At 42.3% G+C, this 27309-nt stretch overlaps 3 protein-coding genes across 4 annotated transcripts; 1 reads left to right on the top strand and 2 right to left on the bottom strand.

Moving 5' to 3' along the window:
- The first annotated feature begins 554 nt into the window (after positions 1 to 554).
- On the top strand, positions 555 to 5122 carry LOC146977437 (uncharacterized). The gene is made up of 6 exons (XM_085793689.1): positions 555 to 1413; positions 3304 to 3465; positions 3659 to 3854; positions 3997 to 4082; positions 4254 to 4351; positions 4653 to 5122. Exons 1-6 carry the CDS (start codon positions 655 to 657, stop codon positions 4738 to 4740), a joined length of 1389 nt encoding a protein of 462 aa, XP_085649815.1. The 5' UTR covers positions 555 to 654; the 3' UTR covers positions 4741 to 5122.
- Positions 5123 to 5390: 268 nt separating this feature from the next.
- On the bottom strand, positions 5391 to 13509 carry rnf208 (ring finger protein 208). Of its 2 annotated transcripts, none has more exons than XM_085793690.1 (2): positions 12723 to 13509; positions 5391 to 7638 (listed from the first exon to the last, which is right to left on the bottom strand). In XM_085793690.1, exon 2 carries the CDS (start codon positions 6560 to 6562, stop codon positions 5786 to 5788), a length of 777 nt encoding a protein of 258 aa, XP_085649816.1. In that variant the 5' UTR covers positions 6563 to 7638; positions 12723 to 13509; the 3' UTR covers positions 5391 to 5785. The 2 variants fall into 2 exon arrangements, with proteins under 2 accessions (XP_085649816.1, XP_085649817.1); XM_085793691.1 differs by having other exon boundaries at positions 12739 to 13426.
- Positions 13510 to 18744: 5235 nt separating this feature from the next.
- Positions 18745 to 25424, bottom strand: slc5a1 (solute carrier family 5 member 1). The gene is made up of 15 exons (XM_085793688.1): positions 25226 to 25424; positions 24573 to 24644; positions 24161 to 24265; positions 23838 to 23897; positions 23528 to 23632; positions 23299 to 23404; positions 22721 to 22801; positions 22413 to 22621; positions 21283 to 21418; positions 21034 to 21141; positions 20775 to 20925; positions 20511 to 20679; positions 19556 to 19771; positions 19325 to 19424; positions 18745 to 19221 (listed from the first exon to the last, which is right to left on the bottom strand). Exons 1-15 carry the CDS (start codon positions 25361 to 25363, stop codon positions 19007 to 19009), a joined length of 1971 nt encoding a protein of 656 aa, XP_085649814.1. The 5' UTR covers positions 25364 to 25424; the 3' UTR covers positions 18745 to 19006.
- Between the last annotated feature and the right edge of the window lie 1885 nt (positions 25425 to 27309).

The raw sequence follows: 27309 nt of genomic DNA, 5'->3' as shown, positions 1-27309 counted from the left end.
CATGCTATTGTTTTTTGTTTCCAGGACTGAGAATGGGGCTTGTGTGTTTGATCAGACGACCTGTGCTGTCACTGTCCACCTGGGGAATGTAGATCATATCAAGCAGACAGGAATCCATTCCTGCACACACATTCCTTCTGTCTCAGATCTCTAATCTTGGTTTGTTGAAATGACGAAACAGCGTTTACTGTTTCCACCCCTTCTCGTAGATCCCCTCCTCACACACACACATACCTTAATGTTCTATATCCACTGAAGAATTTTAACATATTGTGTTACCGCTCTCAGACACACACACACACGGCTCATAGCAGTGAGTTTTAGTCCACCGACGTGGTGTTGCAGCTCTTGTCAGCCAGCAGCTACCTTTTTACAGCACCTCTGTGTCTGGGAAATGTATCTGCAGAGTATCCTTGAATAAATCTGTGCACCCATGTCACAACTTGTCCTTGTTATGTCTCAGGTTTCTTACAGGTGTGAGGACAAATCAAACGTCCAAATAATGCTGTAGATGAATCACAGCCTTTTTCCCCCCCGCAAGTATTTAACTACAGGAAGGAGCGGGTATCAACATGCAGCTCTGTGCTGTGACAGGACAGATGAGAGGGAGAGGCGGGGTGAAGGAACAGAGGCGGATCACAGGGGATGTTTTGAATGCTACATCACCAGCTCACCTCAGCTAATGACAGCGTAGGTTGTCTCAACCGCTGTCTTCATGTTACCACTGCAGTTCAGTCGCTCAGGTGTGGGGGACAGACACCTCTGGAAATGAATCTCTACAGGAGTTTTGGGAACCTAATGGAGGCTTGGATGACTGAGGGAAGCCTGTATTCTGACTCACACTCGCTTGGAAATAATGAAGAAGACTCACCTACACCTTCCTCTGACATGGAGACAAACCTGCGATCAGAGTCGGTGGACTCTGGAGTGGAGACGGCCAGCTCTGATACGTCTTTCCACGCCACATCCTTCTCTGTCTCGGCGGATAATGCAGAAATAGATGCATTTGTACCAGAAGGAGAAGAAGTTGACAGACTCGCTCAAACTTCAACGTCACAGTCTCCTGTCCTCTCCTCTCCTGTTCCTTCCTCTTCCTCCTCTTCGTCCCCACGACTCTGTCCCAGGAGACCTCAGGGGAGGCCCACCACCGTCCACTTAAAAGTGGAGCAAGCACTACAGAGGACTTATTCTAAACTTCAAAGGGACGACCCAGAGCCCCTTACAGTGGAGGATGGGCTCAGGCGACAGCCTCAAGCATCTTTTCTGCGGCAACGGCACACAACGGACTTAGTAAGAGGTCAAAGGTCACAGAGTTTCAGTCCAAGGACAGCCTACCCTTCAGTACCCATCAGGCAGATGTCAAAAATGTGCAGACGGCCAATGTCTCTGAATTATGACAAGAACAGATTGGAGGTGAGATGCTCTTTATGTAAAAAACAAACTAAGTAACAAGCTGTGTTCAAATCTCAAATAATTTAGTATTCAGTTTCTTTGTGAGCCAGAGATACAAACATGTTGTAGCTACAGTGTCTGTATCCTGTTCCCAATGAGACTATGGAAATTTTCCCATTTGTTTCCCACCAGTTTCAGAATTACATAATGAGTTTCACTTTAACGTGTCTGGTCCTGCAAAGTAACAGTTGAGAAACATGGATAAAAGTGCCAAAGGTGTGACAATGCCTCTACTTTTACCATAGTTAAAAGGTTGCGACACACATTCAGTTGCTAAGTTGCTTTCCAGTTTTAAGTAGGACAGGCATGCCATTACTCATTCATGCTTTCTTTGATGCTTGCAAACTACCGTGTGAGTCCGTTTGTGGTGCGAAAGGATCATAAACCAGTCTGCCCAGGTGACTTTCGGCCTGCAGGCACGAGAGGAATGGATGGAGACATGCGGGGGTAGTTGAGCAGTCGGTAGCGTTTTCTAGATAAATGTGACAGACATTGGTGGTAACCACACACCGGACAATCTTTTGTCTGAATCCGATAGAAGCAAATATGTAAAGAAACACTGGAAACATTCCTCTGTATATCCATCATAAGTGGGTGAGCTCAGTGTGAAAACCAGTTCCTACTGACAATGCAAAAATGATGACACGGAATTAATTGCAATTGTGTTGCAACTGTTTGTTTCTTAGTCCGTGGGTGTGTAGGCAGTTAATTCTTCATGTGCCAAGGCCAGGGTTAAAAGACTGCATTACTGACAGGTCAAGTAGCTGACACTATATACTATACCAACCCACATGTGATCCCTGAATGGTACTTCCTTCTTTCAGCTCTGTATATATCAAAAGTAATAAGAGATAAGTACCCAGACAAGCTGAGATATTCTGACTGAACAATTTGTGATTTCAAGGTTCATGAAAAAGGATAACTCAGAGGGTTCAGAAATGCAATAGAGCGCTGTGTCCTTAATATCATAATCTATTCTAATCCTCGTCCTGAAATTCTCCTCTGCAAGATCTATTCTCAGCATAATTTGATGCAAGTAATGTTGTAACTGTAACTGATTTGTAAGAGAAACTAATCAATACTGGTTTTCCCTTTTCAGCTTTTAAAATGTGTTTAATTTAAAACTTTTCTTTGTTGTGGCTATGTAGAAAGTTGGACTTTTGAATTTTGAGGACAGCAAGTCCTGCTCTGAAACAAAACAAACAAAATTAACATGAAATAAAAGGGAAAAAAAGAAAAACAAAACAAAACAAAACAAAACAATAAATTGATAAATTAGGCCTCACTAAGAAAATCATTTGCATAGCTACAAGAAGCTATGCTAGCAGCTCTTTGAAACTGTACTGAGATATGGCAGTGCTTTGAGCTGCTAACTTCAGCATGCTAATATGCTCACAATGACAACGTCAACATGTTGATGTTTGGCAAATTCTCCATGTTAGCTCAGCAGGTTGGCATGATATCAACTAATTAGCATAGTAATACTGAAGCTAATGGGAATTGATCAGATTCCAAAGTACTGAATGAATTGAAAACTTGACCTGGTGATGGTGCTGTAGCCTGTAAGACACTGAAAGCACACTGAGTATTGGCCCTACATGTGTGCGTACCAGATTTCTAATGGTTGCTGGCACATTTCAATAAAACTGTCAACCTCATCGTTGCATTAGAAGAAACACAGGTGATCACCAAAGTTGTTAAGTTGCTAGTATTCGTACATCCTCTGATGACCATGAATCTTTGCTCAAAATGAATCCAGTAGATGGTGATGTGTTGTGTCTGTTAATATGATATATATATATATTTATTTTTTTTAAATAAAAGGTAACACTTTATTGATGGTGTGTGCAGGTGTTTGGTGAGGAGGAGACGACAGGCCTGAGCCCAGGGTTGGACTACCTGGAGCAGGTGTGCCAAATGCTGGAGGAAATTGCCAGACAACAGATGCACAACCGTGCGTTACAGACAGAGGAGGATACCCAGCGGGAACATCAAGACACGCCAGTGAGCCAGGTGAAGACAGTCATGTATCACATCTTTGTAAAGCAATTAAGAAGCTGTCACAGTTTTCACACTGTGCTGGGTTTACAAACATGACGTGGTCTTGTCAAGCGGACGATGACAGGATGTCTTCTTGCCACCTGAGGGTTTGTAATGTGAATCGAACCATGACAATATTTTCCGTCTCGTCACTTGACTCTTTCAGGCTCTGAACACCTGTCCAGGTGACTCTGAAGTGGCGGAGCAGGACCTTGCCTCATGTCAAAGACTTGAAAATGTAGAAAATGCAGAACAAAGCTCCAGTGAACAACAGCAACAACAACAGACACATAGGCTGAACACTCACAGACATTTTAGGCGGAGATCAGCTTCAGACACAAATCTTGCAATGCTGCATTTAAGTAAGTCATTTGATTTCTATCCATTTTCACTTTAACTTTTTATAATGATGTATTTTGTATAATTAAGATATGCTAGGAATTGAACCACCACAGAGGAGAAGAAAATAAACCATGTGTTCATAATATTTTGTGTTTGGTGCAGGAAATATGAAGTTAGACTATAGAGGGCAGCCTCTGAATACAGATGAACTTCTGGAGAAGGATGAAGAGGAAGAGCATGAAAAAGAGGTACAACGGATTACACAACACATGATTAGTATCTGGGTAAACAACACAACCAAAACACCACCTAAAGAATTCAAATACTGTCATTTATATTGTTATAAGATTTTTTTATTAAACCTTTTCTCAAAATCTTCCATCATTCTGGTTCACAAATAGTTCAATATGTGTTTTCAGGAGACAAAACAGGGGGAGAGGAATAAATCTCTCAAGAACTGGAAGTTAAAAATCGTGTCTTTGAGACGAGGCGCGACTCTTCCGAGAGATACAAACTGGTAAGATGTTGTATTTATACCAGTAACCTTTAAGGGGACAGCATTATTAATCTCATATGATGCATGATGCTCTGAGGAAATGTGTGTGCTGCTCCAACATGGCAGCCAGCCACAGCGATGCAGTGCTCCACAGCTAATGCACAATAGATGCAGAGGCACTGCTGGGAGTTCATTTTCAGTCTGTGCATCTGTTCCCCTTGAACATTTTGTCCTTTTTTCATGAAACTTTGCTAACACACTGCCCCCAGTTTCCCACACAGTCTTGCCTTAGCTATGTCTGATGAATTTTTTATCTGCACAGCCAAGAGATGCAGTCATCTGAGAAAACCTCGGCCCGGCGTCGGCTCAGCCAGCTGTTCAGGAGGAGGAGGAAGACTGTGGCTTTATGAACGGACCCCAGTGTATGTCATGATATTTGGACATTTTCTTGGACTTCTCTTTAAATGTTCGAGCACTGTCGCTGCTTTCAAACTTACTTCCTTTTCGGCCAATGCGCTGTAGCAATGTAGCCATGTTTATTTATTACCTTTTATATACTTGCCTTCATTATTTATACTGATAAATGGGGTAATTTTCTGTAAAAACTGCCATGTGGAAGTAAGTACAGTATGTAGTTTCATTATGTGTCATGTCATTCATAATTCAGCGGAGAACAAAGCTTCATAAGAAAAATATTTTATCACCTGTCAAAATTGCAGATTGGAAAATAATACTAGTATGCACTCTTCAGCACACTGCACTATAAATGTCAATAAAATACAACTACTGCCAGTTTTGTGTCTGAAAATATCAATTTGTGAAGCATTAAAGCCAGAATCATATAATATATGAAAACCATTTAAATCCATCTAAACTGTGCAATGTATTAGAAAATACCTCAATAAATAATCATTCATTCTCCAAACCATTAACTACCACCATATATAAAAAATTAAGGGATTCTGTTTTCTACTACTAATAAATAAAAAAATAAAAAGCAGTATTCTGCAGGTGTAATTGCTCTGTAGCTTGACAGATAACAAGCACAGGCCACACAGAGTTACTTTTATCATTATTTAATCTTTATTCACCTAGGTTGGGGGGATAGACCTCCCCTGGCATTCCCATGTAAAGAGATGTCAATGACAAACACGTCCAACCAAACGAGAGAGGGTGAATAGGATTCCAGTCCATACATAAAATACATTTATTTACTATTTACTGAACCACCAGCATCCATAAGTCCCACACAGCATCCATCTGTGCTATTAAATATATAGAGATAACATCTGTGGAGAAATTTATTATCTGTATGTGTGTGAGAAGGAGTTGGCAGAGAGGGTAGAGCTTATAGACGAAGAGAGTGGTGGTGTTGGGGGGGCCGATGGGGGTGGGGCGGGGCGGGGCGGGGTGGGGGGCAGCGTCGAGTCATGCCTGCAGTCTGCCCCCCCTTGTCTACATGATGCCACAGGAGGACAAGGGGTTGGCGATCTGGCAGGTGCAGGCTGACTGGCAGTATTGGCGCACAGTCTGGTAGCAGCTGCGGTCGGCGTCCCCGCCCCACTGCACGGGCCCGTTGGGGTCGGAGGGCAAGCGGCTCAGGATGCTGGTGTTGATGGCCAGAGCAGCCAGGCCATAGTCAGTGAACAGCACTGTCTCGCGCCGGCACGTGGGGCAGGAGATGAACTTGTACTTGGGACAGGACTCGTAGAGGATCTGCAGGCACTCCTCACACACCGAGTGCAGGCAGGAGAGGATGCGAGGGCGCTTGCCGGCGAAGTTGTAGGTGTGGCCGCAGGTGGGGCAGTCCAGGGGCTCGCAGGGCATGACGGGTCCCGAGGAGGAGGAGGACGAGGTGGAGGACGAGGTGGAGGAGGAGCGCAGCACGTACTGGTTGACGATGACGTCTTCCATCTTGTAGTGGAACTGGTGGTAGCAGATTTCGTTGGCACTGGTTTTGCGCTGCGCCAGGAAGCTCTGCTCCCTGCGCGTCACGGGGGCCGGGGCGGACACCATCGCCCGGGGCGACCCCGCTATTTCCAGGGTCAGGTCGCTGCAGGCCTGGTTGACAATAATCTCGCCTTCGCCTCCGCCGTCCCACGCCACTCTGGGGGGCGGGGCATAGCGCGGCTGGGTGACGGGCACTGGGCACTCTCTGGGGAACTTCTCCGACTGGATGATCTTGACGGTGTCCATGGGGATGGTGACGGGCTGACGCCTGAGGCAGGACATTCGCACGTTTGTGGAGGCGGGAGAGAGAGGGGCTGTGGCTCTGATCAGCGCTGGAAGTCCCTGCTTGGTTCTGTGCAAGGGGGAAAAGACTGTGCTCCTGCTTTGAAGTCAGCCATTCGAGGGGACGTGGGGACGGATGGTTGCCTCCATGTTTCCCTCAGAGATCCCCCCTGGTGTGCACTGCTGTCAGCCTGAGTCTTTATGAGGGGAAGACAGACAGAGGAGCTCAGCCAGAGCACCACAATCTGTAGCTCTTGTTCTGTCACAGCTGATATGTGCAGATGATTTAACAGTCCAGCTTACAGTATGTGACCAGTGTTGACTACTTAAAGGTAGTTTTTTGTTGTTTTAAATCACTTAGGCTGATGTTCCTGTGCTGTCTCTGATGGCTGTGTACAGAAACGTATATTCACACACAAGGACAGTTAGTACTTTAGCACAAAGATATGTTCTCACTCAGTGAAAACCAATAAATAATCTCATATGCACACAGATGCTCACATATATACATACAGTACAGTTAGTGGGTTTTTTTGCATTCACAGAGTGTGGAGGAGCCCAAGGGGTGAGTGGGGGTGGGGTGAGTAGAGGCAGTTCAGAAAGGTCCAAGAGGTATTGTCTTAAACTGTATCCTGTGGCCTGCCAAGGGAAACTCTTGCCTTCTCAAACTGGCCCTCACATGTGTGTCTCGCTTAAACGCCAGCTTAACTTCCTGTTTTTGGCTACGGGTGTGTTTCACCTCGGCTTGAATGCGTGAGAAAGAAAGAAAGAATAACCTCTTTCTTTCTGCTGTTGGCCCAGTGTGGTCAGGTGACCCTGTGTGACCCTCTCAGTGGCTTGTTGATAAGGAAGAGGAGGAGGAGGTCTTTTTTTGGGAGGTGTCTTGCTTCAGATAGCTGTTGTTGGAATGACTCCTTCAAGCTCCAATTCCTCAAAGGTGGGAGTGAAGGGTGTGTTTTGGACTTTCAAACAGTCCACCCAGCAGCAGAGGAGATAACTGTCTGAACGATGCCTCGGTGCTGGTCTCCTTTTTTCAGTGAGACAGTCTCACAACTTGATCCCTTTGGTCCGTCAACCTGTGAAAAGAGCAAAACAAGGATATGTATGCATGAATTTCTCGTCTGATAAACAAAACTGTTTTTCAGGTTTAGTGACATTTATTAAATGCCGTGCATTTCATATGCCGTACACATGTGAAGGGTTTTATCTTTATGAAGATATGCAGGAGGAAGCAGTTTTCATTGTGCTGAACACACGCACACTAAATAACACAAGCTGTGAGATATTACGCTGCTGTAACAAGACGATTAAAGCTCAGACACGCTTTAGAAAATGATTTCACATTGATTTTTTCTAATTTATCTTGGGGAAATAAAAAAATAACCCCAGCAGTGTTCACTCAGATGTATCTGTATGGGGATCAGCTTCTTTTGCACTTTATCTGATGAGAAACGATTTTCGGATGGTTCACTTGAGTGAAAAAAAAGATTTGTCCCACTTCCTTTTGCATCTTGGCCTTGTGGTCATGAGTGTATTTCCTTAAACGGAGAGATAATTATCGTGTCGCCTCTTTTCGGGGGAGAGCACAGAGAGCAGGCCTCTCTCTTGGCTATTAAAAATTGCTGTCCCTTTTCTGTGCAACGGTGAATGAAGGAATTGTTGCAGCTCTGCCATCTTGCCGTCTATAATCTTCAGATTTATTTGACACTTATTATTTTATTACTTTACCTTATTTTGAGAATCATTATAGTCCAATGCAATATAAACATAAATATATAAACTTTTTAAAATCCTTTTCAACAATGTCATCAAAAGCTGAACATCATAAGATAAGCTATGGCAGAACTGTACTGGGTGACATTACTGTAGATAGTATGTGTGTGACGAACAACATGGCCTCTGGGTAAATGCAATATCTCATAAGATCTTTTTGATGTTACAATTATTATCATTATTAGTAGTCAAATTTATGTCAAATATCAGCGCACAGATCAGTTCAGTTCAGTATTGTGGCAGTTATTAGTCATGTTCTGTGTTGGGCTACACATATACATGAATTTGTTATATAAATGAGTGCGCTGCAGCCAAGATTGATTATAAACTGCAAAGGAAGAGTGAGTATAACTAATGAACAATAGGAAGCTACAGCCTGCCGCGCTGTCTTTTCAGAGCAGGTGATTGTGACACATGTTGCGTTGCCGCTCGTCATGGTTCCTGCTTCTTGTCAACACTCAGTCGTCTTGTGGTTTGCGTCAACCAGACCCTGACATGAGTGGGAACAGGTTACAATCTGCACGAAAGCTTTGTGTCATTCTGTGTGTGGGTTTGTGAAAAAGAACAAGTGTACGAATGGAGGCTTTTTTTCCCTTTTTTTTTTTGCAGCCAAATAACAGAAGAGGGAGGATGACACATCTTTTCATTCTCTGCACGGCTGTCAACAGTGATGATTCATTAGAGGAAAAAAAAAACACAGAGAAGAGGAGGTGACCTACATGGCAAGAAAGAGAGAGAGAGAAAAGAGGAGAGGGAACGCAGCACTGGTCCTGGTTTCTATTTATGGTTTGTTTATCTATGCACCTCTCTGTGGTTTCCTGCCTCCGACCTCTGCTGAAGATTCACACCGAATGAGAGAGATGTACCTAACAGACGGAAGTGGTTCAGCCCATTACTTTCACGTGATGCAGTGAGCCACAGCAGGTGCTCCGGCCGACATTTGTTTCTCCCCCGTATTTTTTTTCTCGATGAATATGTTGACGTATTTGTACGCGCCGCGCTGAAACACCACAGACCTGTTCACCAGAATTACTCACAATCTCGCCAAATGTGTCTCCATCTCTGCAGTGCTGCAATACTTCTCCCAAAATAGCCTGTGTTTTTTTTCTCATACCCTTGTACTCACAATATGAGGCCATGATGTTAACTACAAAAATGAAACATCATGTTTCACCTATTTGTAATCTCCACCTAAAACTCTAACCTCCTTAAATTCTCGCAAATTGATAACACAAATTGCAAGGAGAAACGCAAAAGATCTATTGAGCTAATTCAGAAATGGCCCAACTATGATATTAACTAAAATACTTCTTATTATTAATACATAAAAACCATAAAAATATGTTCAACTTCAGCCTATACATAATTATGATTTATTTTCAAACTCTCAAACACTGATGTAGGTATGGGCCTTAAAAAGCCAGGTTTGCTATTGGTCAAACTTTTAGGAAATAGAAATTATCAGCTCTGCTTCTCCCAGACCTTAAATGCCCAGACGCATTTTGTGGACACAAACAGCTTGTGAAAACACTTCTGTCTGATAGTGGCAGGGGTCGAGTTGATAAAGCAACCAGACTGCATGAGGAGCCTTCGAGCCTGGGGGAGATGAAGCAGCTAAAATTACCCTCTAATTTGGTGACAGTGCTATGAAAAGGGCTGATAACTGATGCAGGCTGCCTGCTGATGGGCCCGCTTTGGCGCAGCCTCCTCCTAATCGACAGAGCCCTCTCCGGTTATGTAAGGAGCTCATCTCTGGCCCAGCCACCATATTAACACAGTGTAAACTCCTGCAGCTCTCCCACAGTCTTGACATAGTACGTGAGTGTGTGTCTGTGTGTGTACATATCTCTGGATGCTTTCCCTGCAGAGGAATTATCACACTAATGAAATTATGGCAGGCATTTGACCTTGTCATCACAAGCAAAAGGAGGAAGAGGAGAGCTGACCACAGGGATGTCAGAGGAGTCTGTCTCAGCAGCACATTCCTCATACCATTAAACACACAGTATAAAGTCACACACACGTATCTGAGAACATTCTCGCCTTCAGTGATCTCCCCATCTCGAACGCGGCACCACCCTTTACATTCCGCTGGACGCACAAACAAACAGATAACAAAAAGATAGGCGCCACAAAAAGGAGTATCTTTAAATGTGAACACGCGGTTTACTTCTTGACTGATTGGACCGATAGAAACACACACCTGACCCGAGGAGGACATGACTAGAACATTCCTATCCCCTCACACTCCCACTATGTTCCTCCATCGCTTACACACACACACACACACACACACACACACACACACACACACACACACACACACACACACCAGGGGAGGAGAAGGGCACCATGTTCTGAATGAGTCATACAGACCCTGCACATAGGCTCTGTCTCACTACCGGTCTCTCTCTCTTTTCCCTCAATGATAATCTGTCTGTCTATCCGTCTATCTATCTATCTATCTATCTATCTATCTATCTATCTATCTATCTATCTATCTATCTATCTATCTATCTATCTATCTATCTATCTATCTATCTATCTATCTATCTATCTATCTATCTATCTATCTATCTATCTATCTATCGTTATGGGCAGACAGAAAACAGAGTCTGGGGTCTTCTTGCCCCTACACCACATACCAGCAGTACGTCAGGTATGCCAGCTATGTTGAGATGTGTATCCACATTCATGCCTCAGCTGGTAAAAAAAAGGCATCGTCACATGTCTAACTCAGACCTGTGCGGGATATTATATCGTATTCTGATTGCATAACATATTATGACCTTTGCTTGATCTGGGGACAAATCCCCAGATTTAGTGTATGCTTGCCGGCCGCCGCTCCTCTCTGCGAAACATGGTGCTCGCAGGGATTCAGTGAATTATTGTGAATAATTGAAAAGCAGGAGGATGATGTGCTACTGTGGCACTTTTTCTTTTTGAATTGAAAATGGTGGGGTGTTGCATGCATGCAGATAACCGACAGAGCTAGGTGTCTCGGTTGTTTTTATGTTTCTCATGTGTTGCGTTCATATGTTTACAGATTAAAATGCCAATGTTTTCTTTTTACATCATATTTTTTCTCAATGGAGATTTGTACACCATCATTTTTTGAATCTCGTGCACAAGACATGCAGTGGGTTGGTGTCAGGCTGATGTAACACATCTTGAGGTTTGTTGTTTTCCAATAATTCAGGTCCACATCTGATGTCTGGCTCTACAGGATAACTACACATTTACAGTCAATCCATCTATCACACTGTTATCACTTGGCACGAGAGCTACTGTATAATTGCAGTCTGATGTTTGTAAATTTTGCATGGGCATGAAGTGCTCGCTGAGTATGTGGGGGAGGTTTTTAATAATTCTTCCCGCTGTCATTCATGGCAGACATCGGCCATTTTGCTTCGCAATTCATTACAGCCAAGTGCTCTTTGTTCTCGTCTATGTAGCTCCCACAGCAACATGGCAGAGCTGCACACAGGCAGAAAAATAAAAGCAATAACCAGCACCGCTCTGCCTGACACAGACCTCATACAAGATTTATGAGGGAAAGCTTCAGCAAATGCCCAGCTCTTCAATAACAACAGTGGTTTGAGTGATTAAGAGGATTGATTTTTCTTTAAAGGAGACTGTCTCAGCACAGGGTTGAAGGTGGACTGCACTGTTGATGTCGTGCGAGCCCGAGAGAGATGGGATTCATCAATGAGACAGAGGTGAGGTGGCCGAAATGTTTGGGCCGTGTGAGATGGAGCGGCTCTAGCTCGCTGCCTCGCATGTGGGAGGGGTGCAGCTCAGGAGCAGCAGTTATGCAATCGCAGCATGGTGTGCCCAGCACTCTCACTGCAGCGCCAATGTATGGCCAATATAGAGAGATGCCTTAGTGCTGCTGACAACTACAGAACAGGCCGTTCTTGCCCTGTCCCCTATAACCCCCACCCCTCCACCCACTGCACCCACAGTCTGCCTGTCTTTCTGTGCAGAGGTCTGTCAAATGTCACATCCGCTGAAGACACCGTACCCACAAGATAACCATCTCCCACCCAAACTCAAACAGCATTGTGGTCTGTGCAGATAAGCAGGTGTGTAGGTGTGTGTGCACATTTGTTTCCATTCATGCATCCATTCATGTGTGTGTGTGTGTACGTTTGCAAAATGGACGACCATGATGCAACAACCATGTAAATCCAAGCTCAGTGTAACAAAGCAAAAGGCAAAGACCACTGCTGTCTATTGTGTTCTTCTACAACAGGAGATTAAAAAAAGAAAAGAAGAGAAGCTACACAGAGGAGCCCAGCATCGCACATCTGGAACATACAGATCGCACAGGTGCAGAAGATGAAGATAAACACACAGGACACCATCACACACCGACCCTCCTCACCTGTCTGGTTACGCACTTGTCTCATTCCAGTCCTTTCTCCAGGTCCTCCTCGTTCCCTCCACCAGCTTTGGCCGATGTTGACGTTGTGGATGTTGCTCTTGCGAAGACGAACCGAAGCCGCTCAGTCTCTTTGTTCAGGCGATGCCTCAGCAGTGGGAGGATGCTCGCTCCTGTCCATATGACTCTGGCAGGATGAACGACAAGCAGCGGCGGCAGCGAGGAGGGGAGGAAAAAGATGGAGGAGATGTAAGATGGAGGAAGCCGCTGCGAGGTGGATGCGTCATGTCTCGGGCTGCTTTCGTTGTGCTCCGCATCCGTCGTTTCCTCTCCTCCTCTTCCCTCTGGTACCTTTGTCCTTCACTCTCCCACCCTTGCTCCTTCTCTGACGAGCTGTGGCTGAGCGTCTCCCTCTGGTATCTCTTTCTCCATCCCTCTGTTCCTCTCTCTCTCTCTCTCTCTTCCTAAGCCTCTCAAATTATTCAGCTTATTATGTGTAGTGACCTGAGTGTCTGTGCTGCTGTGTTCCTCAGCGTGCACGTCCCTTTCTCTTCCTTCCCTTTTTCCCCTCCTATCCCTCTCTCTTTCTACTGGTCTCTTCAGGTAAACCTCTCTTCTCCTTCGTTCCCTCTCTTCTGCTGTTACCTCTCGACTCAGCTGCCGTTCATTACTCCTCTTTCTCCTCCTGTCTGCTTCAGTCAGTGCGCCTCACAGTCACACATGCGCACTGTTTTCACACATACATGCACACGCCCACGCACACACTCTCCCTCTCTGTCTCTGTGCTTCTGGCACCCTCCTTATGCATGAGGCTTGTTTTGCCTGCCCATCCCCTCCTCCCTCCCTCCCTCTCTCTCTCTCTCTCTCTCTCTCTCTCTCACATACGCACACTCCCTCTCTCGTCCACTCTTTCTCGTTGCAGCACACACTGCAGTGCCTCTGCAGGCAGGATCACGTTTTCTAGTTGCCAGAGAAAATATTTCAGCCAATGAGGAACGTTAACAATGCTACCCACCCCACCCCCTTGTCTAAAACACACATATGCATATACACACAGACACACACACACACACACACACACACTCTCCACTCAGACATTTGTACACAAACATACAAACAGGCCACGGAGATTTGAAAGCTTTGCACGGAGAGCCATGAATCACACTTATACTATACAATATTAACACACAAACTCACACGCACACACCGTTAAGTACAACAGCCAGACACACAGGAAATACAGGAAGCTGGAGCAAACAGCTCTAATCTACACTGTGCAGCACATCTGAGAGGGGAAAATAAATCATAAATTCACTCACAAATTAATCCTCTATTAGGACGCTGACGGGAAACTCTGCACAAACAGACCCATCATCCTCAGCACTGACCGCAAACATCTCATTCATGTTTGTCAAGTGCAGACACGGATTCCTACAAGCACAGCCTCAAAGCAAAAAATGTCAACAAAATACAGCAGCATTCATTCCTCCTTGACTCTATAAAACCACCCAGTGACATGAGGGCAGCATCATAAGCTCCCACCACATCACTATACAGTGATGTTGCATAACTAGGATTTTAATAAGATTTTGTATCTGCTCGAGCCTCCATGCTGACCGATAAATAATCCTCACATCAAAGTGGGAAAAAAATGATGTGGTTTGTTTTTTTTCCAGTTAGTCTAGGAGGGTTTGCTTACATAATATGGACATCTAATGCATTATGTGATGAAAGCCAATTGGACAAAGTTTGCACAGTTTATGACAGAAAACATTGTATGTTATAGAGCCCTGGCAGCTTTACAGTAAGATGCTGTAGCAGTAGCTAATACTGAACATTTCAGTTTCAAGTACTTACTCTTCTCAGAAGTTGTGATGGAGAAGTTGTGCTTGGTACATCACTGGTGCAACCCATGTTCCTCAAACTGTGGCTTTTAGCTGTCATGTATTTTTCCCCCAGCAGCCTGTTTCTAGGTAAATGGATGTTCATGTCATGTACCACATCATTAAATATTAATAACCATCGTTGTTGTTCTTAGTAATGTATTACAGTATGCTTTCTCAGTAAAAATGAATAAGAAATTACAGCAACAAAAATTAATTTAGTCCCCTCTTAAGCATTAACAAGCAGTAGCAAACATGAATGTGATTGCAGTAGCCTAATTGCATTTAACGCCCTAATAAACGTAAATAAGCTACGTAAAGTAATTAAACGTCTTTCATTACAGCGTACAACTACATTCACGTATGGTCTAAATCTAATTCAATATTCATGTAAAGGTGTTACACAGTTAGCTTAAACGTTGCGCAGCTACATTGCGGATGCTAACCCCAGCATGAATGATTTAAATATTCAGCTTTACAGTCTCACCTGGAGTTTGGCGGAGGTTTATCTCAAGTTCCGTTTTATAAGATGTTTGGAGGAGAAATGGACCTCAAGGTAAGGTCAAAGTTTAATGACTCACCTGGCCTCGTGCCTGGGGGGTCAGGGGTCAGGACTGGACGTCTAGGTCCAGTTTGTCTCGATAAACCGTCTCGTTCGTTTTCATATGTGTAACACACTAAGCTGCAACGTGGAAATGGAGTTGTTTAAACACAGCTGCAAGTGATGTCAATGATTACTTTTGTGTTTGTTAATTAGAAAAGTGTAAAACCCTGGCTGGTTGTATGATTTATAGCCTATTGAAGGGTAAAGGTTAAATGTTTGACTGGCTTAGTTTTCTGTTTTAGGCTACTTTGTTTTGTTTGTTCTGCAAAACCAAATTACAAATGAAAAAAATAAAATACAACAAAAGTCCTTACTTTTTAAAATGTGAAATCAATCAATTGAGACACAGACGGCAAGCAAGGAAACGTCACTTCCGGTTAGGCCTGTGGGGGAAAACAAACCGTTTTCCCCATACACACTCATGCAAAAAGGCGGCATTTTAAACCTTTGTCAAACGCTTGTTCGCCGTCCTGTCTTAGTTTTAATCACATGTATGTGCTGACAAAGAGCTATATATTAGAAAACTCATCACGATCTGGGTCGATTGCTGTCCGTACATCTTAAAATATAAAGTTTTCACAGCCATAGCCTACACCGAGTCAGCAGGGTCGGCAACCTTCACTTCCGGTCAGAGCGTTACACGTTTGGAGAAGATGAGCGAAGTTCCGATATAAAAGTTCAGGTTGTGGTTTTTGAATTTATTTGCGGTGCAAAATAATACACAATAACTCAGGCAGTGTCTACGAGTGTCTAGAGCCGGCCGGCGGCGACTAAGAGAGCGTCAGATCCGTGGGGGAAGACAAATATGACTGACTGTGAAATACCTAATATTTTTAAATGTACGGACAACAATCGACCCAGATCGTGATGAGTTTCTAAAAATATAGCTCTCTGTCAGCATATACATGTGATTAAAACTAAGACAGGACGGCGAAAAAGCCTTTGACAAAGGTTTAAAATGCCGCGTTTTTGCATGAGTGTGTATGGGGGACACGGTTTGTTTTCCCCCACGGCCCTAACCGGAAGTGACGTTTCATTGCTTGCCGTCTGTGTCTATACTAGGCCTAATCTTACAGTTTTGAAAAAGGTATTACTGTAAAATAGTGATGTGCAGCTACTGTAAGAGTTGAGAACAGCAATTGCAGCAGCACAAAACTGTTTGTTCGTTTAAAAATAGTCCCAAGACCTTGCACATTGTAATTATGAACATTTTTTTTTCAAATGCCAGTGAACCAAAACATTACAAAAATGTGTGTTTAGGACACTGGCCATAGCCATAAAAGGTTTACGCGAAAGTCACGGTCTTTGCAGTGTGCTGGTTGTTTCCCCAGTTGTCTGAGGAGCTGCAGTGCAGTCCAAAGGTGGCTATGAGGACCTGAAGACCTAGTAATTGTAGCCCTACATACCTTGAGGCACGCGTCTTTCAACAAGGCCCATTTCCACTGCAGCTGCAGTGTTGAAGTACTTGAAATATTTAGATGCTATTTGAGTAAAAGTACACAGGTATTAGCATTAAGCACTACAGTAAGTAAAGTACTCATAATGACTTGGTTTATTGTAATTTATTATATTGTTGGATTATTATAGGCTATCATCATGACACTGTAACAGCCATTACAGTCATGATTCATTAATGTGTATAAAGAGAGAAATAATTTCATGATGCAGTGCTTTGGCAACAATGGGTTTCTGTTCATGCCAATAAAGCTAATTGAATTGAATTGAATTGAATTAATTTCAGCCACTTTATATTCTGCTTATGAAATCAGTGTGGTAAAGACAGACCAACCAAATACAGTAAAAAGGTGGTAAACTATTTAATGTCTATGTTGCTACTTGTCCTTTTGTAATGACCCTCTTGTGCCAACAGGAGGCCATCTTACCTTGTTTTGCATCCCGGTGTTTTTACAGGATTTTCAAGATTCAGGTGGGGCTTTTGTTTTGTAATCATGGTTGTCAGAGTGCTTTTATTTTGATAGATGATGCTCTGTTTCTCACTGCTTGTAGGGGTTCACACAATACCGCATATCCGTGCTGGTTTCATAAAATCTAACACAACACTTATGTGAGTTTTGAGCACTTATCCTTTAGAATATTTGATTATGGCCTAAAAAACACATTGCTATGTTATATGCAATCATCATTATCATAATTATTTGAATTTAGAGTAGACACACACTGTGATGAATCTTCAGGCGTATACGTGTTGGATTGTTTGTAAATGTCAAAATGTAAATGTATTTTAAAAAATCTAACATCAGATGGAAAGGCATATTCTAAATAAAGAATCGTATGTTTACATAGTTGTTTGGAATATTTCAGATTAGACTTTCACAAACTCTTGTGTCTTTGTTTTCATCACAGAGGATGAAGGGTTGCTGATAGATGACAGCTGAAAAACCAAAACTGACTGTGGAGAACAAGACTGTATGCCGACCTCTGACTGTGGTACTTTCCCTTTAGTCACAGAATGGCTCAGCTACTGCTGGTCATATGAGGGATATAAAGTACTGAAACTGCAAAGAAGAAAACGTGTATAAGTCCAAGGCAGAAATCATAAATCATTCAACAGCTGTGCTTGTATTCAAGGCTACATTGGTGCTATTCAATCACACATTAACCACAGGGTTAGTGATAAGAGACAATAAATGTATCGTTATGGGAAAGACGTCATGAGTCCTACGGTAAATTTAAAAGTGACTATGTGTGTTTTGCATTCAGCATTTATTTACTCGGCACATAAAATAGTTTTACTTTTATTTACATTTGGCATCAGCTTTTATGTGAAGTCACTTTCAAGTGAGGTTACATGTTTTACCTTTGCCTGTGTGAGTTTCTCCAGGTTCTCCGGCTTCCTCCCACAGTCCCAACAACATTCACATTAGGTTAATTGATGACTCTCAAGTTTCCATAGGTGTGAATGTGAGTGTGTGAAGTTGTTGTCCTTGTCATAGACTTGCAACCTACCCTTTAGTTGAGGGCAGCGTTACTTCATCCATGAGGAAGTGAGAGAGTTTACCTCAATAAAATCAGATTTTTTTTAACCAGAAATCTGATTTTTTGTAAAATAAACAGCAAACCAGGGACAGCAGCGAGCCACCAGAGGGAAGTTAAGAATCAGACAATGACTGAGCCCTTTTTATCCTGAGATGTTTTTATTCATTAACACCTAAAACAAAATACAACGAGGTGCAAGTCACAGCTTGTGTGGACTTTGAACGCAAACATCATGACAAAACAAGGCTCAGGCAGAATGAGGTAGAAAATATAGCAATCATCAGGAATTTTTAAATCTTACAGATAATTTAATGTATCACATGATCTCTCTTTTTTTCATGATTAAAGGCAGCAAGCTTCCCCTGACTACGTGCAGCCTGGTGAAGGTGAAGACAAGCGTGAGTCATCCTGCAGCATCACTAATGAACTGTTTTGCATAGCCACCCTTGCCCTCTCCCGTACTCTTGCACATGAAGACAAGGAAGAAAACTCACAGTTGTGTAGCTACATGGACGGGTTAACGGTTATAGATTATTTCAAAAATTATATAATATTTTCAGTTTTTGGCAGGCTCATACTTAAAAATATATAAACATGAACATATATTTTATGTTCTGGGGGAGTTCAGTAGCAATACACAACATACATACAGGACAGACAGTAAGTCTGTCTTTGTAAATCTTAAATTTTAACAGGAGGTGACTCCTGTCCAGGTTGTTTGGTTATAAATTAAATTCATGTAAAATCCTGTCATTTGAGTATAAATTAGTGTCCAAGAGCAACTGGAGCAAGTCGAAAGTTCTTCAACCGAAATAGCCATGGCAGAAAACAGCCACACACAGCAGGATGAGCGCATTGGCGTTGACAACGTTCCTCCAAAGAGGCACCTCGCTGGTGTCTGTGAGCTTCTTCTTCAGCTCCTCCTCCTCCTCTGGACTCAGTTTGGGACCTTTTTTCTGCTCCAGGCCACAGAAGCACATCACTGCCTTCTTGCACAGGCCGGGCTCCTCTTCTGGTTCTGTGATAGAAGAGACAGAAATGATGAGGAGAATCTGCTTGTGTGCATGTGAGTGTACTGTACATACTCAAATGTATTCATCAGTGTAAAGTCAGCTGATTACCGTCTATGTCCATTTGATCGTTGTTCTCCACCCAGTCATCCTTCTCGAGGTCCTCCCTCTCCTCCGTCCTGTCCCTCAGGCTCCAGCAAAGCCGATACAACTAGACAAACAACACAACACGTGAGTTATGACTACATATTTATTACATTTGTCGTAGTACAGTTTCTTCCAGTGAATGGTTTGGGGAAATATAAATGATTGATCCAGCCTTATCTCACAACAGTCACGTACATGCTTGTCAGCGATGGGTTTGGTCATGAGAGAAACAGACACGATGATGATACAGGAGACAACAAACAGGATGATGGCGAAGTAGAGGTAGTGGACTCCACATATGATGGTGGGACAGTTGCTGGGGCTGACACAGCTTCCTGTCCCGTAAGCAAATTCAGCTATCATCCTGGACAGGCCGATTAACAGGCCAATCATGAGGCCATAAAATGCACCCTGAGGAAAGAAAGAAGTCCAGACAGAAACATTCACATTAAAGTGATTACCTCTACAAAAAGCCATGACAAAAAAAGGATACTTTCACATTTTTGTTCAGCATGATAATTTTCACAAATAGACACTTATTATATGATTTTTTTTTTGTATGAATACAATAATAATACAATACAGAAGTGAAAAGCTAATGCAAGCCTATAAATGAAGAAAATCATGGTCACATGACTTCAGCATCACCACCAGTGTAGTGGCAATCTTTCTTCCAACCAGTACTCCGCTAACCACTAAACTTTCTACTTGCAGTTTGATTTAGTTTACATGTGTCCTTGCCTCTTTTATAAAAGCCTATCTTTGTACATATTCAGAAGGAGTTTGCAAAACTACAAACACAGACATGAGTCTGTCAAAACAGACTGGCAAGTAGATCAGTTTTTTATAACGAAGATGTACTTGACAACCTCTCAGTAAGCTTTTTTTTTATTATTAGCAACCAACCTTTTTTTGAGGTTTACTTGACATATTTCATGTCATAGAATAAAATGGCAAAAATGTGTGACCTTTTTCATCCACACAGCATCAAACTAAAGGCCCTCAAAAAACCAAAGACTTTAAGACAATGCTAAAATGCCAACGAAGTTCTGGATTTTTAAGCCTCATTCCTGCAGGACTCTCTGTTGTGAACATACTAATAATCAGTGGCTCAAAGCACCACTTAGATATGATTGAATTGGTAACTTACAGGCTCATTGACACGTTTGCAGAAGATGGCGAGCATGAAGACAGCTGCAACGGGTGGTGCAAGGTAGCTGGTGATGGACTGGATGTAGTCGAAGAGCTGACCGCTCTGGGCTGACTGCACCACAGGGATCCATGCAATGCTCACACCAATCAGGGCCAAGATAAACACTCTGTACACAGTCAAACACATGTGGAAATGTTAGCTGTTAGGAATCTCAACATCAATTTGAAACTTAATTGAACTCAACCTCAAATGTATTATTACCTGCCAGCAATCATGAGTTCCCTCTCACTGGCAGTGCGGCGAATCTTAGTGTAGATGTCCATTGTAAAGAGAGTACTGGCACTGTTGAAGATGGACGTAAGTGAGCTCATCAGAGAGGCCAGCATCACAGACAGCATAAGTCCTCGTAGACCTGAGATACACAGAATGAAAGATTAAAAAACGAATAAGACCACAACTTGAAGAAAAAGACAAGACTTAGCATTTTAATAACATCAGACAAAGGTTGTTAGCCACCTACCATTGGGCATTAGATCCACTACCAGCTTTGGATAAGCAATGTTGGTGCAGCCCACACTAGCCCCGCAGTGTATGTTACATTCAACTGGGTCCACACAGGCAACCTCATCTAGAATAACATGAATAAGATCAGTGGGATATTCAGCAGTATTCAAATGATCTATGCAGCAAGATATGTATGAGCTGCAGTAGGGCCTTCAGCCTATAAACTCAATGATGAGCTTTAAAAAAACAACAACCAACAATTTACCAGCATAAAGGATTCTGCTGATCATCCCGGGGAAAACCATGAGGAACATAGGCAGCAGCTTCAGGTAGCCACATAGGATACAACCTGCCTTAACGTGAGATAGACTCTTGGCTGAGAGGCAGCGCTGGACAATCACCTATAGTTGGAAAAAAAAAAGAGCTGTGATACAATCATTGGTAAATGGATGTAAAAACTGGTTGAAGTGGATTGTCTCTGTTTCAAGTTCAACACAAAAAAAATCTGCAGAGTAAAAAATAACACTGAAACGAGAGGCAGCTATCAGACGTGCTTAATGATATGATGATGATTCTGTTAACGGAGCAGGGATAAAGGTGATTATAATGTCTTTATGTGTGTGCTGGATGTTAAGATTAACTCTTCATTGAGGTCCAGCATCAGTCTGTCTCTTGATCTTATCTCAGTCTCTGGAAGTGCATTAAGGTCTAACTAACAGCAGGCTAACTCTGACCACTAGAGTGCTGTCAGGCAAAAACAAGAGAGATAAAGGTGCTTAATGTGTGTACAAATGCGCGGGAAACAGTTTAATGAGTCTCTGTGTGTGTACTATGTGTATGTGTGGGCTTGTTTTCATGGGGTCTGCAGAGTGGGAGCCTACAGTATACTTGTGGGGTCAGATGTTTTCATAGGGATCAAAAAATGCTTGTTTGCAGGTTTTGCTATTGCTACATACCCAGTGTTGGCATTAATTACTGTTTAATTACCAATCTAGAAGAAACGTTGCAAGTTCAGCATCAGGGTTAATTTGTCTAAAAACCAGTGGTGGACAGCAATGCTAGCTCTTCTCTCTATAGCATCTTACCAGCTAGCCCTTGGCCTGTTTTGTCACTTTCTGATAGTGACTTTCTCTTGTCTGCAATTTAATGTGAAGATGTAGCACTGCTCAGAGGAGGCATTAAAACCTATTGTCCCATAAACTCAATAATGGCTGAAGCCAGTCAAGTGACAATCACCACCAGCCACTACTGGCAAGAAACCATACAAATAGCCTCTTTAAATGTTGTTTAGGGTTAGATTTAGGTTTAGGTTATAGGTAGGGTTGGAGTTAGATATTCACTTGTGAAGGGTAAACAGACAGGGGATGCATTATGTCAGTTGTTGTTTATACTGACCTGATCAGTGCACCAGTACCACAAGGCCTGAATGGTGAGTCCAAACACCAGGCCAGGCCACGGCAGGTCTCCTGTGATTGCATTTCTGAAAATATGGAAGGAGTCTGCCCGAGGCTCGTAGCAGCTTGCGCTGATGTTACCCGTGATGGAAGGGATGGCCACCATGTAGCGCTCCTGGAAGCGTTCCCAGCCGCCCACCCTATGGAAAGCTGAAGAGTTGTGTACAGGTTAGATTAACTAGCAGTGATTTTTACTCTAGAGAACATGGATGCCCTGTCATAAAAGAGTTATATAAAAAAACACCTTACAAAAGCCCATAAGGATGAAAGATCCAACAACCATGATAATGGTCTGTAAGGTGTCTGTGTAGATCACTGCAGCCAGTCCACCTGGAACATAATATGAGATGTTGTCAATCTATAAAAGCATCTTCAGAATCATTTTATTGCCACTAATGTGTAGACCACATAACTCAAGTTATTGCAGAAAATAAAATCAAGAAATATTTGTATATGATCCAATTCATCTCGCCAATATAGTCAGTGTTAAGTGGTGTTATGCAAGTTGCTGCTTCATGCTCATCCCGTGAAGCTATAAAGTTCAGGTGTGGATGCATTATTACAGAACAGCAACAGAAGGCAAGTTCCCGCTTATCGCAGTCCATGGGTAATTAACCACAATAACACACAGCAGATAAAGTGGCTGAGGGGAGAGAGCGTGCATGTGTGTCCACCTCTCTGAGTATGGCTACATATTACCTTTACCCTTGGTCATAATCCCATTCATAAAGGAGATAAGACTCTCCATCTTCCGGCTTTACTTGAGTAAAAATGTCTATCTATTAGTTCAGTGGTAAAAGAAGTGAGTGCATCCTGAGTGGACAAACCTGTGACGGTGTACAACGCGGTAATCATTAGTAGTGCGACAACAGCGACATAGATATTCAGCCCCAGAGCCTGGTTGATAAAAATGGCGCCAGAGAACATGTCTGCCTGAGTGGAGAGGAGAGGAAAAAACACACCATTTCAATCAATAACATCCAATACAGACAGAGTGTTGACATAGAAATACTATCTGGCTGAGGGCCAATGCGTGGTGGTGTCACAGTGACTTACTGAGATCTTTGTGAAAACATACAGGAATAGGGACAGCACAGAGAGATAGATGCGAATACGACTTCCCCCAAACCTCTTCTTCAGGTACTCGGGCATGGTGACCACCTGCACACATCCACAAGTCAAGAGTTTAAATGCTGCTGCTGTTGTTGTGACCACCCACAAGACTTTTTTTTCTCAATGTTCAAATCATCAAGTGAAGAAAAAAAGATCACAATAGTAATGGATGCACATTTGAACAGTGAGAATAGATGAATTTGTAAAGAAAACTATGTTTATATCCAACTTGTGGTGTATGTGTTTTGTGTACCCCGGCTTTGATGTAGATGGGCACAAACAGCCATCCCAGAATGACAACCACGATAAGAGCCTGAAAGACACACACACATACATTCAAGGACACAGACAATAAATAATCAATGTCACTTTCCATTCAAAGTGCTATAAAGATAAAGTCGACTTCTGTTGTCATTCTGGCCCCTTCGGTCCTTTGCAGGTTTAAACTTGCATAATCTACAGACTTATCACATCACCTGACAGAAATAACTGATAATATCTGTGTCAGAGGTTAGAAATACATTTGTGTAAGAAGCGATAATGGTTTAATTGGCACATCAGACACTGTGAACTCACATTCCATTCAAATCCTCCGATGGCTATCCCTGAAGCTGCAGCCGTCCCGGCGATTCCTACAAAGTGGCCACTGCCAATGTTGCTGGCAAAGAGTGATGCTCCGATCTGTGAAGTGCAGAGTTAAATCTGTCAGAAGTGTGCATCATTTCCTATATTCTCTTTTTTTTTCTGGAAGGCATTTGATAACAAGAAAAGCACCAGATGGATGAAAAAACATACCAGCTGACTGTACGTAATGGTACATGATGTATTCAGTGTGCAATGTGATGTTTACAGACTGAATTACCCTAATAAAACCTGATAATAACATTGCGTCACATAATTAGCACATACGTATCTCTGCTGTATGATTACTGTAGACTGGAATTATTAGGAACTTAATCTCAACAATTATGGTAGTGACTCTACCCACCGGCCACCACACCATACTCCTCCCTGCCAGAAAGAAGCCACCGACAGTGGATCGGTTGGTACGAACCATAGCCTGCAGCAGGAGAAATTAACATTTTAGAGAATGCATCAGTGGAAAAAACTGCCAAATGGTATCATACTATGGCAACACTCATCATATTTGTTAATGACTACATTTTATGTGATATGCAACTGCTGCAACAAAAATGCAAAGAGTGAAAGAACAGAGTTACTGTATGAACACAATTTAAAATATCAAAGCAGCACTGCTGCCAAAAATGGATGAAAGTTACAGTAAGAAAACACATGCATTACAAAGTGTAAAAATTCCTCAGGTCTGCTATAAAACAATTGTAAGACAAAGTTCCTGAGTAAGATGCTGTGATTGCACAATATCAATCCACTCCCAGTTTATAATGTGCTGCTGTAGAGGTGTTAAAAACAAGGACTTTATAGCTTACAGTAAAGTGAAATGTGTCTTATTTCTTCAACATGTACAAATAGTAGAACATGTCCTATTGTGGAGTCTTTTGATTTCATAGACTTAACTAAAATAACAGTTAAACTCTCACATCTATAAAGCTGGTGACAAGTTAACTATTCACAGGCAAGAACCATGTAAAGAATGGTCATCTGAAATACTGGACAACTCACCCATACTCCAACAGCCAGGACGACCACAAAGTAAATCACAATGACAGAGATATCTGCCGGATTATTGAGGGCCACGGTGGCATTGTTGTTTCTTCTATCGCTCGGTATAGATGAGAATTTAAAGTATGTTCCAGACATTTTGCTCTGAAAGTGACCAGAGAACAGGAGCACAAGCTGCTGGAGTCACTCCTCTTTGACTGACGCACCTGCTCACACAGACACTTATGTACTACCTGTGTGTGTGTGTGTGTGTGTGTGTGTGTGTGTGTGTGTGTGTGTGTGTGTGTGTGTGTGTGTGTGTGTGTATGGGGGGAGGGTGGGCTTGTGAAGGAAAGAGAGATAGTTTACCTAATAAATCACCTGACCTTGTGTATGGTTGTCAGTGTATTAAGATTCAATTAACCTTGCTGCTACATGACAGTGGGTATGACAATTAAAATTATAAAACTGTGTAACTTTTAGCAAATAATGTTAATCATCAACCTACAAGGAAATACCTCAGATGAAGAAATGTGCGTTCCATTAAAACAAAGAGCCTACACATAAACTCCCTCGGTTCAGGTCAGTTCAAACACACTAGGACAGAGAAGTAATGTGGCCCAAACTGTTACCTGTGCATTCAAAAGATAGAAAGAAGATAGAAGAGATACACTTTTTAAAATCCTACTTTAAAAACATAACTGAGTTCCAAAACCAAATCAAAATCAAATCAAATGAGCTTTATTTGTCCCACAAGGGGAAATTTGTCTTGGGCAAGTGGCGTCGTAACAGTTGCCTTGTACATGCAATACATACATACACAGTCCATACCATATACACTAAAACAGTAACAAAGAGAAAGAAAGTGTGGGGTGCAATAAATAGTTTGAAATACTTATAATACAAGTTCAAATAAAAACATACTAAAAGTTGAGAGAAATACAACCTGGTGACTGTATGTTAACCCATAAAAACTGTTGAATAATCCTCATCTGACCCCTCACTGCCCCTTCACACTGACTGCAACACCTCTGTCAATCAGTAAAACAGGAATAACCGATAGTTGATAGGAAATCTCAATGATATTTTGAGTGTCAGAGAAGAGGTTTGGCCATTTTTTGTGTACAAATTGAGGAATCAGGGATCAGACACAAAATGATTGGGGTGTGAAATACAATTATTAATCATGTAAAAAAAAAAGAAAGAAAAGATTTTTCATCAAATCAGAGCCTCAGACTACTAAAGCAGTCTTTCTAACAAGGAAATAATTTCACATTGACTGTAAGTCTATGACAAATAAAAAGCACTAAATCTTTGACTTCACCCCACCCTCAGTGAACACTAAACATCCTTCATACACTTGAGTGTTTGTGTGTTAATAATTAAAAAGGCAGTTTGAAGTTTGAGCAAAAGGCTTTAACCGACAACAACAACAAAAAATCCATATTTAGTTTCTATTTATTGCCCTCATTTCTCCCATCTCAAGTTATGGTATGTTTTAACTTTTTTCTGGGTTTTAATCCCACAGACTTCCTTCCAAGCATTCAAAAGTAACTTGAAGCGAAAGATGGTAGGTTGAATGCATATAAAGCACTGGACAATACCAAAAATAAATGTAACAGGGTTTCCCTCTGACTGAATAATATAAATATATATATATTACTTTCACTAAGGCATTAGTGATTCCTGTCCTGGGGGCTAGAGGAACATGATGGTTTAGTCAGTGTAAAGAAAGTACTATTGGCAGCCAGTAGGGGTCTCTATAGGACAGTGAAACTAATCCCGGAGCCTGGCGAGTTTGAGGCACAGACATTTGAGGGAATATGTTATGTTCTTCACTCTTATTTTGAAAGACAAACCAAACCAGTAGTGGTAAAAGCTTTACACAGTGCAGCCACAGTGGTGTTTTCATAAATGTTGCATAATTAGGCCTCTTCTCAGGACTGTGTTCATATAACGGCTCTCTTACTCTCCTGTTGGCCCTAAATTCCCAAACTCAGCTTTAACCTGACCAGCGGTCTGATCATTCTGAGACTGTAAAGACACCTGTGTGGGTTTGCAGGAACTTTAACAACATTTTTCAAAATAAGCACCAATGAAACATA

This window comes from Trachurus japonicus, chromosome 12 (assembly GCF_045865225.1).
Source record: "Trachurus japonicus isolate A0001 chromosome 12, Traja_1.0".
NCBI lineage: Eukaryota > Metazoa > Chordata > Actinopteri > Carangiformes > Carangidae > Trachurus > Trachurus japonicus.
Note: the sequence above shows the minus strand (reverse complement) of the source record. Positions and strands in the feature narration are given on the sequence as shown.

Bases quoted from the DNA above. Each gene is read 5' to 3' on its own strand.
- LOC146977437 (XM_085793689.1), top strand. From the start codon at position 655: ATGCTACATCACCAGCTCACCTCAGCTAATGACAGCGTAGGTTGTCTC. The intron at 3,855-3,996 runs GTAAGTCATTTG...TGTTTGGTGCAG, and splicing joins TCTTGCAATGCTGCATTTAA to GAAATATGAAGTTAGACTAT. The intron at 4,352-4,652 runs GTAAGATGTTGT...TTATCTGCACAG, and splicing joins CTTCCGAGAGATACAAACTG to CCAAGAGATGCAGTCATCTG.
- rnf208 (XM_085793690.1), bottom strand. From the start codon at position 6,562: ATGTCCTGCCTCAGGCGTCAGCCCGTCACCATCCCCATGGACACCGTC.
- slc5a1 (XM_085793688.1), bottom strand. From the start codon at position 25,363: ATGTCTGGAACATACTTTAAATTCTCATCTATACCGAGCGATAGAAGA. The intron at 24,266-24,572 runs GTGGGTAGAGTC...TGCACTTCACAG, and splicing joins GGAGTATGGTGTGGTGGCCG to ATCGGAGCATCACTCTTTGC. The intron at 23,405-23,527 runs GTAAGTCACTGT...CTCTCCACTCAG, and splicing joins ATGTTTTCACAAAGATCTCA to GCAGACATGTTCTCTGGCGC.